This window comes from Penicillium canariense (genome assembly GCF_028826845.1).
Source record: "Penicillium canariense strain IBT 26290 chromosome Unknown utg000001l_segment0_segment0, whole genome shotgun sequence".
Classification (NCBI taxonomy): Eukaryota; Fungi; Ascomycota; class Eurotiomycetes; order Eurotiales; family Aspergillaceae; genus Penicillium; species Penicillium canariense.
The window spans coordinates 7,956,508-7,976,019 of NW_026622728.1; the positions used below are offsets into that span (position 1 = coordinate 7,956,508).

Genomic DNA, 19,512 nt, shown 5'->3' on the forward strand with positions numbered 1-19,512 from the left:
GCGTTTCCGCATGCAGTAGTGAGTGAGAATCAGGTCCATCCTTTCAAGCATCACGACCGTTCTAACACAACAATGGGGTTTGCGTCCCAATGGGATACTGAATAGAAGACGCGCGCGATCGCGACTATTTCGAAGAAAGTCTCAATCCCCCATTCAGCGACGCCATCATAGCGAAGAGACGCCGCATCCTTAGATCGAGCGCCACGGACCCGCCCCGCATGGCCTAGCCACCCCCGGCCCTGCAGGGGCAGCAGGGGTAATCCCCGGATTCGGAAGCTGACGGATTAGCCAGCGCATCAGTTGGACCCTTGAATAGCTAGTCAGCCAATCAAGCCATGCCGATTCGTCCGTTTCCTCCAATTCGCCCCCAGAGTAGAGATCGGTCTCCTCTGCTTTCGTGGCAAGCGTTCCACCTGCTGTTTTCATGCACCTCTACATCGAACTCATCATTCTGTAGTCTCAACCCGGGCTTTACCGTTCTTAGCGATTCCCATGCGCAGTATATGCTAGAGTAATTAAAGCGACTGCTAGCCCGCTGAAATGTGTTCCTCTGTACTGTGCTTACTTCGACCCTCGGACTATCTGTACAAACACGGTTGCACTTACTTGATCAATTACCCTTCACCATGACGCCTTGGATTCTCGGAGAACGCTTTAACACCGTCTACCCGCATCAGGGCTCGATCAAGGCTCTGTGGGAGACTAAGTGGAAGTTCTGCGTACGTCAATGCATCCACACAAATGATCAGCATTACATTCCCGCTTACCGGACGATGCTAACCCTAACTCGCATCGCTTCAGTGCCAGAAATCAATCTACCCATTCCACGATGGATCGTTCGAGGACTTCGAGCCTATATTTGAGAAGTTGATTGCTGTATGTGCTCTGCTATCTCGGGCCATTCCTCCGAACCCATCCTAACCATCATCCTAGCAAAACATCAACGACGCCTTTTCGGACGCCTACACCAACACTTTCCTGCCCATCGCCGAGTCTCTCGAGAGACAAGCCGCCGAAGCCCTCGACTCCGGCCACGCAGACCGCGCCTCAGACCTGTACCGCCGCGCGGCGGTCGTCCTCCGCATCTCGCGCTTCCCCTACGTTAGCCACGCGAGCCGCTCAGAGACCTCGGTCAAGCGGCTGGCCTATGAGCGCCAGAAGAACGCGTATCTGAAGGCAGCCTCGCTATGGAAGCCCGCTCTAGAGGAAGAGCTCATCCTGCACAAGCACGCCTCCGGCTCAGATGGATCCCAGATCCCACTGTACATCCGCCTGCCGGAGGACGCTTCAGCGTCTAACCGCGTCCCCGTCGTCCTGATCATGACCGGCCTGGACGGCTACCGACCGGACAACAGCCAGCGCACTCACGAGATCATCGCCCGCGGCTGGGCGGTCGTAATCGTTGAGATCCCCGGCACCGCGGATAGTCCGGCGGACCCTACGGACCCCGAGTCGCCGGACCGCCTGTGGTCCAGCGTCCTGGATTACATGGAGACCCGACCGGAGCTCGACATGAGCCATGTTGCAGTGTGGGGGTTGAGTGCCGGTGGCTTCTATGCGATCCGCGCAGCGTGCACGCACCGTGAGCGCCTGGTTGGGTGTGTGGCGCATGGCCCTGGTTCGCATCATTTCCTGGGCAAGGAGTGGCTGAGCCGGGTCAACGACCATGAGTATCCTTTTACGTGAGTACTGTCCTATCGAGGAGGGAATCAAAAGGAGGGTTGGACTGATCTTGATGTGTGAGGGTAGTATCACCGACTGCTGGGCGGAAAAGTACGGCTACGCCAGCACGAAGGAGTTCGAGGAGAACGCGCAGAAGAAGTTTTCCCTGATTGAAACGGGTGTCATGGATCAGCCTAACTGCCGGCTGCTGTTGCTCAATGTATGTGCTTCCATCAAAGTTTCGAGAGGAGATTTAGGTACTAATGGTCGAACAGGGTGTTGATGACGGCGTGGTGCCTATCGAAGACTCGCTGATCCTCTTCAACCACGGTGGTCCCAAGGAGGGCCGCTTCTTTGAGGGATTGATGCACATGGGATACCCGAACAGCCTGCCGGTGGCATACAAGTGGTTTGAGGAGGTGCTGTCACCGAACAAGACGGAGGTGAAGAACTAGATTGGGTGGACATCGGCTTTTCACCGTATAAAATTGTTCTTGGCTGAGTTTGGGTTTCAAAACAACTTATCAATGTGAACTGGAATACGCTTTCTACAGTTCTGGGACCTACTGCATGATCTAGATGTCAGTAGAAAGTGTGAAAATGAGTTGCTATTCGATTGATTTCGTCCAAAGAGGCAAGAGTACATTCATGACTTTAGTCGAAGTTCACCTCTTCCTGAATCGCCCGAAATTTTGGAAGCGTCGAGAAAACAAAATGGTGGATATTGCGCCGCCAGAAACGCCCGCAATGCACAAAGATAACCCGACCCGGAGGCATGTCACCGAATGCCCCAAACACATGATACTGCACAGTAACGGTCACAATAAGCTTAGTCGTCATCAACGCGAGCGCGTTTTGAGCCCCGGTCATCTCCCTCAGCCTCTTGGATACCGTAACGCTTCTGACCAGAAGTCACATCGGCAATCATGCTATCAATACCGAAGGGATCGGCGGTATCTTTTTCGAACTGGACAGGGCCTTGGCGCTCCTATGAAAAGTAAACAAATGATTAGTTGAAAGAAACCTAGCAATTCTTGTCGAGGAATAACCTACCTCAGCATCCGCAGCACCCTTGAAGCCCTCCTTAGCTCGTCCAAGAACCTCAAAGCGGCTGGTCTTCTGGAGCTTGCCCATTTCAGCCTCGCCACCCTCATCGTCGTCGGCGTCAACCTGAGCACGAGGGCGGTAGATGCTGTTGATGGCGTCCTGCGCAGCAAACAGCGGCTTGTCATAGGGGTTGTCTTCGTTGAAACCAGCATTCATGCCGCTGGTCTGATTAAACAGGCGCGAGTCCCACATGGTCTCGGAGCTTTGTGTAGGCTTGGCTAGACCCAGGGCAACCTTCTCAGAAATATCACGGTCCTGTTCACGGGCCATGGCCTGAATACGGCGCTCGGTACCCATACGAGACTGGCGCAGTTGCCGCTCATTCTCTTGTCGTCGCTCGCGGCGCTGCTGCTCACGCTCTCGGGCCGCCTCGTCCTCGCTCGGACTACCAGACCTGGAGGAGTAGGGGGGAAACACTGCGGCTAGCACTGCGGGAGCGAGAACGGGCGCGGGAGTCGCGGCGGCTGGGTCCCGCACGCTCCTCGCGGGCCTTTTGGGCCAGTTGTCGAAGGTGCTCCTCTTTCTGGGCCTTTTCCTTCTCGGCAAGCTTTTGTTGCATCTGAGCTCGGAGCTGCACCTCCTCACGGGCGTGGCGGTCGGCCGTGAACAATGCTTCGGCGAATTGGGCGAACTTGTCGTTGATAGAAACATCTTGCAACCCACGGCCATCTGCAGCCAAACGCTTGTCCAAGGGCACAGTGTAACCCTTCGGGTTCTTCCAGTTCGAAACCGGAGGAGGAATCTTCCAAGCTTCTTGGTCTTCAGCAGTGAGCTTCCGCGGCGGCGAGTGCATAACGGGGGGCGGGGGTGATGGTGGTCCACGGGGAATCTTCTTGTGCTTGAACTTGGGCGGCTCCATAGGATCCTGCTGACGCTCAACGATCTTCATAATGCGGTCGTTCTTTTTCTCATTATTTCCCATCTGGTTCGCCGGCGTGTACCGAACAAAGGTCGGCTCTGCCCGTCGACCACCCTTGACGTTCTTCGGCTTCTGTGATTGCAGGGCTCCATCCACCAGGCTGGCGAGCGCATTCTTGGTCTTTTCCATCTGAGCCTCAACCTCCTCCTCCGATGGTCTATCGAGAGAAATCTCCCCCATATCCACCCGCTGCCGGAGCGGGATCAAATCCTTGAACGACGCATGGACGATGCGGTTGTCGCTGTGTCCGCGGCGCGCGATCGCATCGTACTTGACCTTACCCTCAGCGTCGACCTGAACCGCCAGCGCATTAGATGACGATGAGGTTCCCTTACGGCCCATGTCGAGGGGGTACTGTGCGACTAGAATCTCAGGGAACGCGCCGCCGTCGCCAAAATCTTCGGGGGCGCGCGGTCGCCATCCTGCACGATTTCCGTAGGGCGGAGGGCCGGTTCTCTAGAGAAGAGAGCCACACAATTAGTAACAATCCCTATTAGCAAGGGTAAAACGAAGAGATAGCCCACCCGTAAGACGACCTGCGTTTCATCGAGCTGATCGGCGCCCACGACACGCGGACCACGGGGTTGCGCATGCTGTGGCAACTCCTCCTCCTCGCCCGTGTATTTGGGCTTAGGGAGAGACTTGAAAAGTCCCGAAGCAATAGAAGCCATGGTAAGACTTGATCATGGGACGAGAGCTGTCAAGTCGAGGTGGTTGGATGAGTGGAGGTCGTCGATGGATGCGCTTGGCTTTTGCAGATTTGCGCAAGTGGTGTATTTGGAACGCCCAACGCCAAGACCTTCTATTCCGCGCTTAAAGAAGGCTACTCACGTCATTGCTACCGTTATTTTACGTGTTTAAGATTAGAGGAATCTAAAATTGATATGAAGAGTTCAATGTAGGGAATATTCAAGTTGGAGGTCCATGTTTTTGCCAATGTCAAGGATGCAAATGGTAAGAAGGGAGTCTGGCATAACAATGGTCCACCAAGAACGGGCTTATTAAGTGCCGACTTTTCTTAAGTTAATGTACAGTATCCTATGGTTACTCATATGGCCTACCTTCTTGCTATCCTCCTTGCCAGTATACCTATCAAGCAGTAATTCAGCATCGGTCGTGATCTTTACCATTACCGTCGGTCAAAACTTCAAGGACTAACTATTGTGAAAATCATGATTATGAAATATGCGATGCCAGAATTAGGATATTCTATTCTTAACGAGGAGATCTCAGCGGATGGGATGATGCGGTGGTTAACTAGCGGCGACAAAAGTCACGGAAGCAGGTTGCGACAAATGATGAGATCTACCTTGTTCGATCACTAGTAGAGCGAACCCGGCATAGAGACTCCCATCGCTGGGTACCTCTTTCTTCACTTTATACAATAGACTCCTATTTAGATTTAATCAAGTTCTGTGATTTAGATTGTTCTTCATTATTAGCTTCCTAATATCCTCTTTAACAAGTTTCTCTATCTATAATGGACGGGAGTTAAATAGTCTAGGCTCATCTATTAGTACATATAGTTATTTTACTGTTGACACATCGTTATATTGGAAAATTACAATCCCGGTACGGGAGACTGGGAAAATATAGGGAAATCCCATTTAGAAATGGGATTTTCGTCGTCTAGATCGGAATTGGAGAAGTAAACGTCGCAAGGACAATAGGATAGAAAGCTCCCATCACTGCCCTGACTGGGATGGGAATATTCCACAGAAGCTGAAAATCCCATGGGAAAGTCCTACATAGAAAAAGCGACCGGGAATGGAATCGGAATTTCCAAATAATGTTAAATGGATTTCCCATGTCACGCTAACCCTAACCTGTGAAAGTTGGAAAGCACCCCGCGTTCCTGTTGGCCCGTCTACCCCATATATAGCTGACTATCTCGGGGGCTAAACCCAAAGGGGAAGGGAGAAATCTAACACCGTCCCGCTGTTGTCCCTGATCCTCAGCGTTCTAGCGAATCTTTCTAGTCAGTAATTGTCTGTTCTTGTTCTTCTTCAATCAACACCATGTTGCCCAATTTCTTGCAAAGCAGTTACACTCGCTACAAGGATGATACCAACAGCTTTGCAACCTGGCTACTCGAGGCAGCCAGCAAATGTGGCCATCAACCCGACGGCCTGGCCTCTACCGCCCTTCCATTGAAAAAGGACAAAAGCAAGAGCAAAAGCAAGGCCGCCAGTGCCTCCTCCGGTCCAGTTCAGTACACCACAACCATCAAGGATCTTCAAGTTTTCGCTGAAGTCGTTGCAAAATCAGCCCTCACTGTGCCTACGCCGGTTCTCACCATTGCCAAACGAGCGATCAAGTTGAGAAAACACGTCACATCCTGGTTTCTGGGGCAGGGCGAGACCGAAAACGAAAAACGGCACGCTCACTTTATCTCTGCGTTGGAACGGGTTTGCGAGACGCTGGAATGGAAGACGAACAAACCTTCCAACCCAGATGCCAAGCAGCCTCGTCCAACCGGTGATACCAAAGATGGCGATGCGGACCTCGACATGTTCTTGAACAAATTCGCTGTACTTACCGTTGAGGAACCACAAGAACATCAACAGAAGCAGGGAGCCTCCCCCGCATCGCAGAAGATCGTGAAGGTGGAGCTCGTTGAGAATGACGAGGATGAGGCAACAGCTTCATATTTCGGCCACATGTTCTTCAAGGCATTCTGCTTATTCCAGGATTTGCACAATATGCGGGCCTTCATCTCCCATACCTGGTCAGAATATCGAGACAAAAAGATCGATCTGATGAACGCTGCTCTCGTGACCGATGGTGCATTACAACTTGCGCGAGATCTGGTGCAGGTGGTGGTGGACGACTGGGCTTCTTCCACCCTTTCGCCTGATGAAAACTTCCAGGACCTGGTTTTCAGAGCTGCCTGTATCACCCGGGGGATCCTTCCGACTCCATCTGTTGAAGTCGGCCTGCCATACAACAAACACATGGCCGATGTCGCCGAGTGGTGCTATTTGCCAACCTGGGTCATCCTGGAATCGTTCAGCCGTGTTTTGCAGAATAATCATCTGCCGGTCTTCAAGAAAGGCCATTTCGGTATTTACGATCCTAAGGCAAACAGAGATGGGATGTCTCTGGGGCAGAAATTCAACGAGGACAAGATCCTTCTTCTCCAACTCTTACCGGAGTTTTGTATGATCGATACGTTCGGTATTCGCATGCTTACCTCGGATTCGATTACTAGAGGTCTTGTTGAGTTTTGCAAAACCAAGATGGTCGATCCATGGCTTTGCTTCGCCTCCCAAATCCTTCTTGATGTTCATCATATTATGCGTTACAGCACCCTAAGTACATTTCAAGACCTCCGGATGTCGGGACTGCGTATTCAAAAAACCATTGATGACTACTTGAAGATTTCGAAGACTCACCCACAGCCCCAATTCTGGCCCAAGGAGGGTGACGATGAGATTAAAAATATCCACTTCACCGTGGATTCATGGATCATCAAGGATCCCTTCTCAGAGCTACGACGTGTTTCATTTCCAGGGAACGATGCGTTCGAGAAACATGTGCTTTTATCCCAGCACTCCATTCTTTGTGGCTTGAGCTTGTTTCATCTCAACACTCGGATGCAGTCTGCTGGCCTACAGCTCATCACTCAGTGGTACGATGTCCAGCAACTGGCATTCTTATACAATCTTGTGAAAGTTCAATCGCAAAAGAACCTGAGTTGGCCTGATATGGAGGCTTTCATTAAGATTCATGGCGAGTCTCATATCTTCATCGGGTCTCGACCCAAAAATGCTAGCGAGTCTTTAAATAGACTTGAACTGGCCACAGGCCTATCATCGACTGCCAAATTTGCCCGCGATTCCCGCAACAGGCAAGACTTCCATCGCCCCGATGGAAAGAATCCCAGAGTACTTACGCCAACAACTACAATTGCAAACATGTTCCGAGCCCAGTATGTCGCTGGTTATGAGGAAGGCGATGGTATTGGAAACATTGACAAGGTCCTGGATAAGCTTTCGCAAGAACTAGGTCCCAGATCTACCAAGGAGAAGCTACGACCATCCGATCCGCAAACAATGTTTCAGCGAAAGTGGTCTCATACTCGCAACATTGGCGCCCTGCAACTTCTCGCCCTCTTGAAGAGCAAGTTGGCCGAAGAAGAGCCTCTGATCTTGTTCAACTACTTCGGCATGCATAAACGCTCCATCGAGCTGCTGAGACTGATCAAAGCGAAAGAGCACCATAAATTTGTCCAATATTTCACAGCTGCGTACATGCCTGATGAATCCTTTATCTCAAACATCGTGATTCTGATTCATCACGTCGCGCGAGGCTCGGCGGAGAGTTCCCGTGAATTGGGAATGTCGTCCATCGTGAGCAATGGTAGCCAGATTGTCAGTCGAATTGTCATGAGCTGTGGCGATGTTATGAAGGAATATCTGCAAAGAAATGGCGACGTGGCATGCAAAGAGCTGAGGGTTTTTTGCAAGAACAAAAATGCCATCCAGGATGAGGTCGATTATGACAAGGGCAGATCTGAAGACTTTCAGTATTGGTTCGGCATTGAGGAGGTTTTGGAACCCAAGGTTCTCGCCTCGCTCATGACTGGGATCCCAATAGCTTAGGCCGATGATATCGTTTAACACTCAGGAAATTAGGGGTGGGAATGGATTAGAGGCATGCTCCAACTTAATTGTTCTTTTTCGGACCAAAGAGAAAATTGTTTATCCTTCTCCAAAAAAATTCAATGAGCTTGGAATCCAGTTGATCTTTGTATTTTCGCTCTCCCATACCCAGCAGTGTGTGCCTCGGCTCCCAAATTTCCCCCGTTTTCCCCAAATATGCCGATGGACCTCACATATGCTTTGATATCCCATTTGATTAGAAAAAGATTTATTTGTCGACCTGCTACGCAACCGGTATTCAAGCTTACTCATCCAGGCCAAAATCTTGCATGCCACCATTCATCATTTCCGTACGGTTGCTTCATCAAGGAGTGTAAAAGAATGCCTCAAACAGCGCCTCATTCCTACGACATTAGCATAGCCAGGCGAGAAATACATTCCTAGTACCTTACTCTAAGCAGAAATGCACACTGATGGCACACTGAGGTACCATAAGTAATCACTGAGCATCCCCTGAGCCTCACGGAGTATGAGGAGTAGATCATGTGAAATTGCTGAGCAAGATCACTGAGCCGGAGTCCGTAATGAGATTTACTCACTGAGCCTGGGCCTGGGCGCCCTCACAAAAGCGGTCGTCACTAGAATAGGAAAGCCCCACCTGGCAGGGAAAAATCGGGTATGTATAGGTGCGTATGCAGTAGTATTACAGGAGGGTGGGGAGGTGCCACAAAGGAGACTTCCAGGACCACGAGGCTACAGAGACACTGGTTTGGACTGTTCATGATCGGGGAGCATATGGGTGCGCTGCGGCAAGACAACACCCTCCTTGTCGCCGATATCAACGAAGTGGTCCCGGTCTTGGAAACGGTACCAAATCTTCAGTCGCTTCTTCAGTAGCGGAGCTGGATCATAGAAACCAATTATTTGATGCTAAAAGAAGTATGAGTTAGCATATTGATTGACAGACCTGGCAAGGAAATTACTTTGCTTACTTTCACGGTGTTCTTACTGATCACCAGCTGACCACGGTCAACGAGGTTAGCCACGGGGAGGAACACGTCGGTGACGCGAGATTCTTCGAACCCAGGCTTAGGCTTTCGATCTGTGGGTGGATAGTACCCGTATTCGGCCCGGTCAATGACCAACCCGCCCTGTTCGTCCTCACGCGCCTGCCGTCTCCGAACTTGGTCTACCATGAGCTGGACGGCCTGTTCGCTTTCCGCCCTCTTCTGCGGGATCAGCCTCTTCAGCTGGTTGTGACGACGAGCAACCGCTTCACGACGTCTCTTTCTGTCGCGGGGCCGGACGTAACCAAATTCGATTGCAAGATAAGTAGCCCAGGTGAATATATTGGCCAAAACAGCCGCGTCGTGGGTGGCCTCGTCCTTCGAGCAAAGCAGAACGGGCAGGTTGAGGCCCTGGCCAAGCCGGCCCCAGCCAATAGTCATCAAAATACCCTGAGGAGTGAAGCCCATGCCGATACTCATCTTGGTATATTCGCCAATCCGGCGAGTGCCCTTGATATTCCAAGTGAAGGAGAGATCGGGGCTGACCGTAGTGGAGACCTCGACGCGGACAGCCCGGGCATCTTCCATCTTCGCAAACGGAGCATAACCCTCATCACTCCACTCGGCTTTCAGAGACTCGGTGGCCGGTGTTCCCGAAAACAGATTCCGTGAATATGTTAGGCCCAGAGCGCCTCCTCCGGGAGACACCTGGACAAAGGTCTGCCATGCCTCGGCGGCGCGATCGATCTGCTTCTGCTTCAGCAGGCTTTGACGCATCTCTTCATCTTCGGACCCCTCGTCGTCCTCATTAATTTCAATCACATTTTGAGGCAGTTTCGGTAGGGAAATCAAGCCGATCTGAAGGCTGCTGAGATCACCTTGGTGGGCATACATGTCTTCCACGGTCATTCCAAGGGAAGAGAAATGGTCGAGCAGCAAATCTGGATAATACCACAGTCCGCTTGACCAAGCACAGAAAGCAAGTTTTCTTGGGGCAACTTCCTTCGTCACATGCACTTCAAACGAAGGTGGCGATTCCAGAAGGGAGCGCTGGAAGATGGTCTGCGTAGTAACCTGGAACGGCTTGATCCCAGGGATCGGCTGGAAGGCCCGGGCAACGGTCGTCTTCAAGAGAGGAACCGGGAAGATGTTGGCTTCCACAAGGACAGTCGAATCTCTCAGAGTCGAGAACAGACGATTGTTCCAGATGCCCTTGGTACCAATCAGCTCCCTAACATTGGGGGTCACAGTGGCGCCCAAACTGATGTTCTTGGCCATCAAAATTGCGGGAAGCGGGATCTAGAAAGAGTTAGCTTGCCGGTATACATAGTACGAAGGGTAAATAGGACATACCTCCATCTCTTCCGAGGTCCCATCGGCGTATTCAACGGCGATGGGTTGCTTGGGACGAACGAGGTTGCCGGAGATGCCTGCATTAAAGGTCACATACACAGGGTCCTCTCCTTCTTCATCTGCCACGCCTGCATCAGGTTTCTCCTGTTGATCCTGCGCTTCATCCTCGTCCGTTCTTCTTCCGAAAGTGGGCAACGCCAATGGAGTTTTAAATGAGTACTTGGCAGCATACGACGTTGGAAGGACCTGCGAGGGGACCTGGACGGTCACATCATTGTCCTCATCGACTCGAATAGTTGATTGTGCATTGATCCCAAGCGTGATGGAGCCCTACGATTCCCCGAAGCGGATCAGCAAGCGATTCGACCGTCCCATCGACACCCCGGTACCAATGGAGCACCTACCCGGCTGTTGACCAGCTCCTCCACAGCTTTACGCTCGCGCTTCTTCATTGTCTTCGTGAACCAGCGACGAAACTCCTCCGGCGTCATCGCCTTCACGCCTACCTGCAGTCTCTCGGCCTCCCCTCCACGGCCCATTGCGCCCCCCACGCGCCATTCATTTGCCACCCCTTCTGCACCAAGCAGATCATACACCACGCGCTTTTTGGGATCGATCAGGGTATCGTATGCGATCTGGATGCGGGTGAAGTGTTGCTCGGCCGATTCCTGCAAATGCGGCGGCTGCTTGTCCGGGTGGAACATCAAGCTCAGGTTGCGGTACGCGGAGCGAATCTCGGCATCGGTCGGGGGTGGCTTCTGTGCAAGGCCCAGCAGGGAGTAGTAGTCGACCTGGTCTGGGTACTCCGTGTTCGTGCCAAACTCGCCGTCGAGTCCGTCATCGTCGAGGTAAGCACCAAAGGCCCGCGCCGCCGCCGCGGCGGCAGTCGGCTCTGAGGACTCGGACATGAATGCTGGCTATATGGGTCTAGAGGTCTAGGATGCCAGAGTCCATAATTCTGAGCCCTTAGCGCGGGGCAGTCGATGCGACAAAGCAAACCGGTAGTTGCAGTGCTGCCGGAGAAACTTCCCCTTCGCTCCGGCTCCGCTTTGAGGTCTGGCCCCGCCCGAAGGGGTAAGTTTCCTCCTCCCGAGGCCGCGGGGTTTCCAGTACCGCCCAGGATTCGCCAATGCAAGCTTGCCGTTGCTGATGAAAGGTAGCAAATGTGAGGAAGGAAATAGGGTGTAACGGATGTTCATCACCCATGTACAAGCACGCGGAGGAGACCAATTGAGCGCCAGATCTACCAGGAGGAGGGAGCAGTGGCATCAACAGTCCGATCTTGAGTTTGTAGATCAGTTAATTTAATGACTTGCTTTTGTGTCAATGGATTTGAATGATGACCAAGGCTCCGAGGAACTGATTCCCTCAGTCGCCATTTGACTCAGGCCAATCCTTCCACTGCCAGGCTAGTGGCTGGCGGTGACTTATATTGCCCCTGTTGTGTACACAGATACACAGATGCAGTCCAAAGCCTCCACCTGGTCACAGAAGGGGCAATGGCTCTACAGTAGCTGGATCACCATCCGGCTCTAGGTCAGAGTGCGATCCGTAATACAAAATGGCCACAAATGATGGGGCCCCCAACGCCCAAAGCGGGTCCAGCAACGGCTGGACTGTGGCTCGACTGCGAAGGTCAACAGAGCCGCATGTCAGCACCCCCAGGACTGTGCCAGGCAGCTGTGCTCACTCCGATTCCCCAAGCACTACCCACAACAACCACATTCACGCCATGGAGAGTCCAATCACTCCGGCTGCTGTCGGCGAAGCACCCCCCGTCTTCAGAATCAACCTCTCGCTCCCTCCGTCTGAGCGCTATGTGGAGCTGGCGAGGAGTTATCGCGACAGGATGCGCGCCTTACGCGGCATGTTCGATGAGCTGATCCACGGCATCTCGCCCAAGATCCCCGTCAAAGGAGTTCATTGGCTTGCACGGCTCTCTTTACGCCGACTATACGCGGACGAGGAAACAGACGAGCTGCATGGGATCAGTCGCGTCACGGACATCGACATGTACCTTCTCATCTGCCTGAATACGGTGCTTGACCTCCTCATGGGCTGTACGAGTGGCGGCGTGCGCACCAAAAGCGGATCGCAGCTCACAATGCTTCACTTCCGGACGCTCGATTGGGGCATGGACCCGCTACGTGATTTGATCGTTCAGCTGGAGTTTGTACGAAACGACGACCCGGAGAAGGTCCTTGCGACGAGTATCACGTACGTGGGATATGTCGGCGTGTTGACGGGCGTGAGACAAGACCTGAGCATGTCACTTAATTTTCGCCCGGTTCATGACGAATCGCGGAACCTGGCTTTCTACACCAATCATCTGCTCGTGCTCCTTGGAATGCGGCAATCGGTTTCATCGTTATTGCGAGAATGTCTCTTCTCTTTCCCGTCCGAGCCTCGACCGAGGAAAAACCCGCTGTCGACTTTGGAGCAGATCGTGGCCCATGTCCCCAGCATGCCGACAACGGCAGTGTATCTCATCTTCAGTGACGGGATAACTACGGTCACCATGGAAAAAGACCACCGAACTGCGATTGTTCGCTCCTCGCCCTCATTCATCATCGTCACAAACCATGACCAGCAGCCTGGTTCGGCGTCTCCGAAAGCGGTTGCGGATGAGAAGAGGAAGAATCATGTGGGTCTGTCGCTGATCTCGCCGGATGGACAGGTCATGGCCGATCTGATCGAGGACAGCAACGAGAGACGTGATTGTATGCAGACGCGATGGAATGAAAAAGTACAACAGGCGATACATGCTAAGGAAGATGCTCTGAAGAAGATTACAGCGCATATCGATCAGCTGGATCAGCCGCAGGGCAGCCGGTCGTCAATGCGCTTGCGGAAGAAACGAGAGGAGGAAGCCGAGGAAGCGGAAAGGCTACGAGCATCTATGCGAGTCGCTGCGGATGACTCGGTGGCTGTTACCAAGAAGGAAGCCATCTCCTGGCTGACAACATTCCCGGTCTTAAACGAAACCACTCACTATGCCACTATCATGGACCCATCCAAGGGCAAAGTGGCTTGGGTACGACGATTCGATCCAGACGAATGGGAAGAGGCCAACGAAAGCGCAAGTGACTCAGGCGTGGTTATCTTGTAGTTCCAAAAGATATCCTCAAATTTCCAAAAAAAAATTCACATCAACAATCCAGCCCGACCAAAGTGTTCCTTTTGGTTCCGGTAGATAGTATACATACAAGAAGCGCTCACGCGACTCGCTCGACAAGAAGAAGACACAAAACCAACATGCACAATCAGAAAGTATAGTACAAGGGTAGAGGAAACTGAATCTCCCACCCGATGCAGAGATACTTGGGAAAAGTCAACCCGCCATCATCGACATCAATACCATCACGTCGTAAAAAGAACAATCAAGAATCAAAAGTAAATCGAGTTCGGATGCTCTTTGCCTGGGTTATGCAATATGACAGTACCAAAGACATGTGGCCAGAAAGAGTGCGATAGTAAAATGCACATGGACGTGAACATGAAACGGATCTCTATAATGCTGTAAAAAAATGGTTGCCGCCCATTTTCGATATGAGAAATGAAATTATTCATGCGCGGGAGGGAAAAGGAATATGTAGGGTCAGGGGATCACCGATCGGTCAGATCAGGTAGTTTCAGTGATCTTTCAACCAGGCGATATTACTGTCCGAGAAGGGGGTATCGTCGGCCCACATGGCGCGCAGGAGAATCTCCCGTTGCATAGAGCCGTAGAAGAGGTCTTCTTCGAGCGCGCCTGGCGGTTGAGCGGGGGTACCGGCAGGCACCTTCGTCGCAAGAGAAGGACCGTCAACGGCAAAGCCGAGTTTATCCTGGGGGCGGGATCGGTCATTCAGGCAGTCGACCATGGAGTCAAGACGCCTCTTGATGATATTTGCCAGGCTCAGAGAGCTATCCCAGTGGTAGCCAAGGAGTTGGATCATGCCAAGCGCGCCATTGATGAAAGCAATACAGTCTGGCAATTCCGTCACCATCCCTCCTGCACTGAGTACGTCCACGGCAGATAGGACCACGTAGCCCAGGAATGGGCTCAAAATCGGCTCATTAGGTGCAGATGCGTCCGCTGGGAATCGAGTAGACTGGATCTGGTGGGAGAACTGCACGACGGCAAGTGCGATCCTGAGAATTTCAACTGCGTGGTATCGTGCGCGGTGGATATACTGAACCAACGCCTCCGACCGCAGACTGTGGTATCGTACGTGTCGATACAGCTTCATCAAAGTGGCATGGTAGAACATGTGGATCGAAACCAGAGCATCCACGTTCTTCGCTTGGCTAGCACGCTCCATATTGGTAACGGAGAAGGCAAGATGTTCGGGAAGTCTGTTCATCCACTCGTCTGTCCGGCGGATGATGGTAGAGTGGAATCCTTCAGCAAGCGGTGACCATCCGTCGGACGGTGTGTGTGACAGGCGGAAGGCCTGGAAAGAAACGTCGCCCCAGATCGACAGAATCTGGATCAAAAAAGCTATTGGGCTCAGGGCGGACCGGTCGTCTTCGGCTGAGATTGGGGCTTGGTTGAGAACGGTCTGGAAGTAAGGTGCTGTTGCATATTGCTGTGCCTCATATATTTCTTCTCGGCATGGGAGTCGAATCAATGCCGATTCCGAAGAGATGGATGTTGATGTTGCAGAGAAGAAAAACGAAACTCGCTGCGCATATTGTTAGCCTGTTCTGCATGTAAGAGCGAGTGTAATGCGGGTGCTTACATCCAGAATAAAGGCGACCCAAAATGTCCGACGACGGCACTCGATCAGCGCCTGTGGATGGAGTCCGTAGTCGCAAGCTTGATTCTGATCCACAATAACACCGCCAGACTCTATGTTGAACCGCAGTCCACTGACAGCCCGTCCAGCAGCCCCAATCGAATCCCAAGATCCCACCAAAGAGCCAGCGGCATAATACAGCAGACTCATAATAAGATGGCTCTGGGCAAGCTGCAGAGACAGGCTATGCTGGCTTTTTTGAATGGCAAAGCGTGCAATGCGAGAGTAACGCCGCAGTGCAGTAACTCTGTCGGGCCGGTCCGAGAAGAGGGAGCCCAGCGCCATCATCGAGTAGAGAAGCATCTTATCCTCGGGGGACTTTGTCTCGCAGGACTTCAGCCACAAAACGAACCGAGCACGGGGGAAAATATGGTATATCCCGTCATTCACGTTTGAGAAGTAAGTTTCGACGTAATGTAGAGTCATTTCCGGATCGTTATCGAACGGGTCGATTTTCCAAGAGCCCACCAGAGGATCGTCGGGATTGATATCTCTGAGTTCCCCCAAAATTTCTGAGTACCGGGGTAGTCGGTTGGCCGTGTCATGCTCGACCGGCCGAGCAGGGGACTCATCGGAGAAAGGGTGGGAGATTTGGTACGTTCGCTGCCTATGTGCCCTATCCGCATCCGCCACGGGATTATGGACGCTCTCAATACCTGAGTGTGTAAGCATAGAACCTTCTGACACCGGTGAATGACCGCCAGTCCCTGGCAGCGAAGTCCCACTATCTGACGCGCGAGCGATGTTATAGATCGAGGACGAGACGTCCGAGGTGGCAGTGCTAGATGGCCCAACGGAGTGTGACCCTCTTGAGCGATTCCCACGAAGCCTTGGAAGGATGTCAGCAAGAATTCTCGATTTTCCAGGCACAGGATGGCAGTGAGACAGTCTTATCAAACACTTACGCATTTTCAAACCTGCATCCCCGCCCAGACTTTTGGCACTGGTCGCACTTGGGACGGTTCGGTTGACATTTGATCTTCTTCTCTCGGCAGGTCAGGCACGCCTGTGCGAGCCGCTTTCGCGGCTTTCCGGCCTTCGTGACGCCCCAATTTGGATTGACCGGTTTGCCGTCGACGATTTTGGGCTGATGTGATCCATCTGCGTAGACAAAGCAGAGCTCGCCATCGATGTATCGTTCATCCACCACGTGTGGCAGGAGTGCCGGTGGATTTAACCTGCTTGGAATCTCCGGTGATGACACTTCTCCGCTAAGAGATGGCTCATGGCATGAAGCGCCGTGATAAGGCAATGGGCTATGTTGCAAGGTTGCTGTTGAAGGGTCACTTCGTGTTGCTGCGTGAGGTCGATTCACCTCTCTAGGGCTAGGCATGCCCACGTGCGATAACGGCGGGAGACTGGCAGGTTGTGACTGTGGCCGAGATTCCGAGCGATGTCTATCCTGCCCGGCAACCGGGGGAGGAAGACTCGCTTCATGGTGGCGAAAGGGATATGATAGTTCGCGATGCTCAATGGGAGTCGGAGTTCCATACCCCTGTGGGTGGTAGGAAGGTGGTGAGCTTGGGCCGGTGACCGGCGTCAGTAACGACCGGACAGATGGGAGCTGTTCAGCCCCTTGCCGTTGAATAGGAGGTTCGGCTGACGCTTGGCCGCTTCTCGACTCTGGATTTTCGCCTCGTTGACGTCGTAGAAAAGGGTCTGATCCAAACTGCAAGTTGGCCGGAGTGCGCGGCGGCGGAAGCTGGTATGGGTTCTCCCCGGATTCTGATTGGTTAGCGGGATGCTCCGGGGGCTGCACCGACGATAGACCATCTACGGGAAACATACGACCGAAGGGTCCAGCATAGTAGCCCGACATGGCTGGCGTTGGGATCGAGCGTCGATTGGTGGGGATCTGTTTCTCGAAGTATAACCATCTATATGACACTTCCACACAGCATCGAACGATAGCTCTCTTGTCCGAACAGGCGTCTGGACTTCTTCAGAGGATTCGGAGCGCGGGATGGAGAATATTTGTCCAAACTCTGGAAAAGGGTTGGACAGGGTACTGTGTTTGGCTGGTTGTCTGGTCGAAAGTATGGATCCTGAACAAGATGAGGTCTTGATCACGGAAATAACCTAGTCCAAGACAGAACAACTCAGTAAATCCAATGCGTTTAGAATCGTCGGCGGCGAATTCAGATTCTCTGCATTCGACTCACCAATTCCCCGACAAATAACTCGGGCTCAGTGGTAGATAGAGTATCAAAAATTGGTCAATCAGGTCCAAACACCAGTGGTAATAGGGAGGCCAAAGAGAATTCCTGGATCGCAATCCGCTCGAAGGTTTGAAGACCGAGATAGCTGGTGCCAAGGTAGATCCGATTAGTACGAAGATTGGATAGACGTCCGTGGCGAAGAACGTCGAGTTCTCGGCATTCGAAGTGCACGGTATCCACCCCGCATATGCTGCTAGCTGGTGGGATTGAATGGAAACGCAGAGAATGAAGCAGGTTCAGACCAACATGTCGACGGCTTTAGTAGTCACGGTCTGATCTGGTGTGCACATTCCGGTATAACCAGGGTGGCGGCGGGATCCCAGTGTTTTGCCTAAGCTTCAAGATTGCTTACTTGCTCTGGGAACAAGGTTGGCTTGGCAAGTTCACAAACAATTGTCCCCCAAGACGTCGCAGGATGCGGGCCGAGAAGTGCGTCACAAAAGGGATCGCCCCACGCTATAGAGACAGTTGCAGTTGAATCGGGATCGCGGCGTACAAAAGACAAATCCACACCAACCACCAGCAGAGCCCAGAAGGATGGTGGTCTCTTCGATGAGGACAGTTGACAAACAGCGCAATGAAGGTTCCCGCATGTGCAAACAATAAATTCAAAAGGCCTCCTGGTAAATTCGCGTCAGAGATAGATTTTGTTTTTAGCACTTTTGATGCTGGGCGATGATGAGGTCGAAAACGATCCAGGAGCCGATGGTGGCACACGGCCTTGACAATACAGGGCAAAGATAGCCCTGGTCGGAAGTTTTGCCCGCCACAAGCCCGTATGTGCAAGGGATCCTGGGAAACCCGCTAAAAGTAGCGTCGCCCCCGCGGTAAATCCAATCAAGTAGAGAAGTACTAGCGGTTTGCCCCGCGAGCTGACTCGTTACTGCGGTTCAACTTTTCTTCTGGCCCGCACAGGCAGGATTCTACCAGCCTGCTTGGAATCCCCTCCTTTTCACACGTCTCGACGGTGGGAAAGGGCTCGAGGCGAAAGTAAAGGGCCAGGAGCGAATTGGGGAAAGAAACACGCGTCCCAGACCGACGAACAGGAAGAGGCTAGGAAAGAGCGTGCCCCGAATCGTAACCAAAAAAAAACCAATCCCCAATGGCAAAGGGAGGGAAAGAACAGGAGGTACACCCTCTCGAGACTTCAGAAAAGGGCCAACAGGCAAGTATGTATTCTGGGTTACGGTTGATAATTACCCGAGCAAAAGTACTCCATACTCGGGAACTGTCCAGTAATAAATACCAACGAGCAGGCAGATACGAAGGAAATTACGATGACCTCCATACGATCGTCGAAGAGGTGGGATCGATCTATACTCTTCTGGGTTCCGTCCGCGTAGTGGACAGTCTATTCTCTCAGGACTGGAACCAAGACACACTCCGAACATGAGACACGAACCCCCCGTCCTTCCCCGTGTGCTCCAACCGAGCGGACCTTTTTCCCGGGCCTCCCTGCGGCTCCCAGAAATTGCCAAAGTCAAATAGATTCGAGATGGAAAATCGAGTTTCTATCAGATAAAAGGAAAGTCCTTAGCGCCACCGTTTTCCCATTCAGACTGTGCCGGCCCGTGCGCCCCCCTTGACCCCGAAAACTGATGGCAGACCCCATCGGTCTCCATAGGGACCATCGAAAAATTGAGGTCATATAGACCACATTCGAAGTGGAGTGGCCGGGTAATAATGGATGTCTAATGCGCCCCTCGTGCCGTTCCAGTCCGATAGATTCGGCATTCGTGGCTCATCCTAGGGTTACCCCCGATCACCCGTGGACGCTGGCGTAATCTTCGATCGTGTCACGGCAATTGAACCACATTGCCGTGGTCACCCCCGGGGAGGATCTCCCATCCGACGTTTATG

The 19,512-nt window shown here is 52.5% G+C and overlaps 6 protein-coding genes across 6 annotated transcripts; 3 read left to right on the forward strand and 3 right to left on the reverse strand.

Annotated features, from left to right (window-relative positions):
* Positions 1-626: 626 nt before the first annotated feature.
* ayg1 (heptaketide hydrolyase ayg1) lies at positions 627-2,117 on the forward strand (the record flags this gene model as incomplete). Its single annotated transcript, XM_056684870.1, has 5 exons — positions 627-719; positions 802-876; positions 934-1,682; positions 1,750-1,882; positions 1,938-2,117. 5 exons carry the CDS (start codon positions 627-629, stop codon positions 2,115-2,117), a joined length of 1,230 nt encoding a protein of 409 aa, XP_056548476.1.
* Positions 2,118-2,491: 374 nt separating this feature from the next.
* Positions 2,492-4,359, reverse strand: N7482_002746 (SKIP/SNW domain-containing protein; the record flags this gene model as incomplete). Its single annotated transcript, XM_056684871.1, has 4 exons — positions 2,492-2,650; positions 2,716-3,197; positions 3,247-4,144; positions 4,213-4,359. 4 exons carry the CDS (start codon positions 4,357-4,359, stop codon positions 2,492-2,494), a joined length of 1,686 nt encoding a protein of 561 aa, XP_056548477.1.
* Positions 4,360-5,706: 1,347 nt separating this feature from the next.
* On the forward strand, positions 5,707-8,292 carry N7482_002747 (uncharacterized protein; the record flags this gene model as incomplete). Its single annotated transcript, XM_056684872.1, has 1 exon — positions 5,707-8,292. One exon carries the CDS (start codon positions 5,707-5,709, stop codon positions 8,290-8,292), a length of 2,586 nt encoding a protein of 861 aa, XP_056548478.1.
* A 753-nt stretch (positions 8,293-9,045) lies between these two features.
* N7482_002748 (J domain-containing protein) lies at positions 9,046-11,560 on the reverse strand (the record flags this gene model as incomplete). The annotated part of the gene is made up of 4 exons (XM_056684873.1): positions 9,046-9,222; positions 9,285-10,598; positions 10,653-10,982; positions 11,057-11,560. 4 exons carry the CDS (start codon positions 11,558-11,560, stop codon positions 9,046-9,048), a joined length of 2,325 nt encoding a protein of 774 aa, XP_056548479.1.
* Positions 11,561-12,213: 653 nt separating this feature from the next.
* On the forward strand, positions 12,214-13,761 carry N7482_002749 (uncharacterized protein; the record flags this gene model as incomplete). Its single annotated transcript, XM_056684874.1, has 1 exon — positions 12,214-13,761. The coding sequence occupies one exon, from the start codon at positions 12,214-12,216 to the stop codon at positions 13,759-13,761; it is 1,548 nt and encodes a 515-aa protein (XP_056548480.1).
* Positions 13,762-14,284: 523 nt separating this feature from the next.
* On the reverse strand, positions 14,285-17,252 carry N7482_002750 (Zn(II)2Cys6 transcription factor; the record flags this gene model as incomplete). Its single annotated transcript, XM_056684875.1, has 3 exons — positions 14,285-15,319; positions 15,377-16,262; positions 16,339-17,252. The coding sequence occupies 3 exons, from the start codon at positions 17,250-17,252 to the stop codon at positions 14,285-14,287; spliced, it is 2,835 nt and encodes a 944-aa protein (XP_056548481.1).
* Between the last annotated feature and the right edge of the window lie 2,260 nt (positions 17,253-19,512).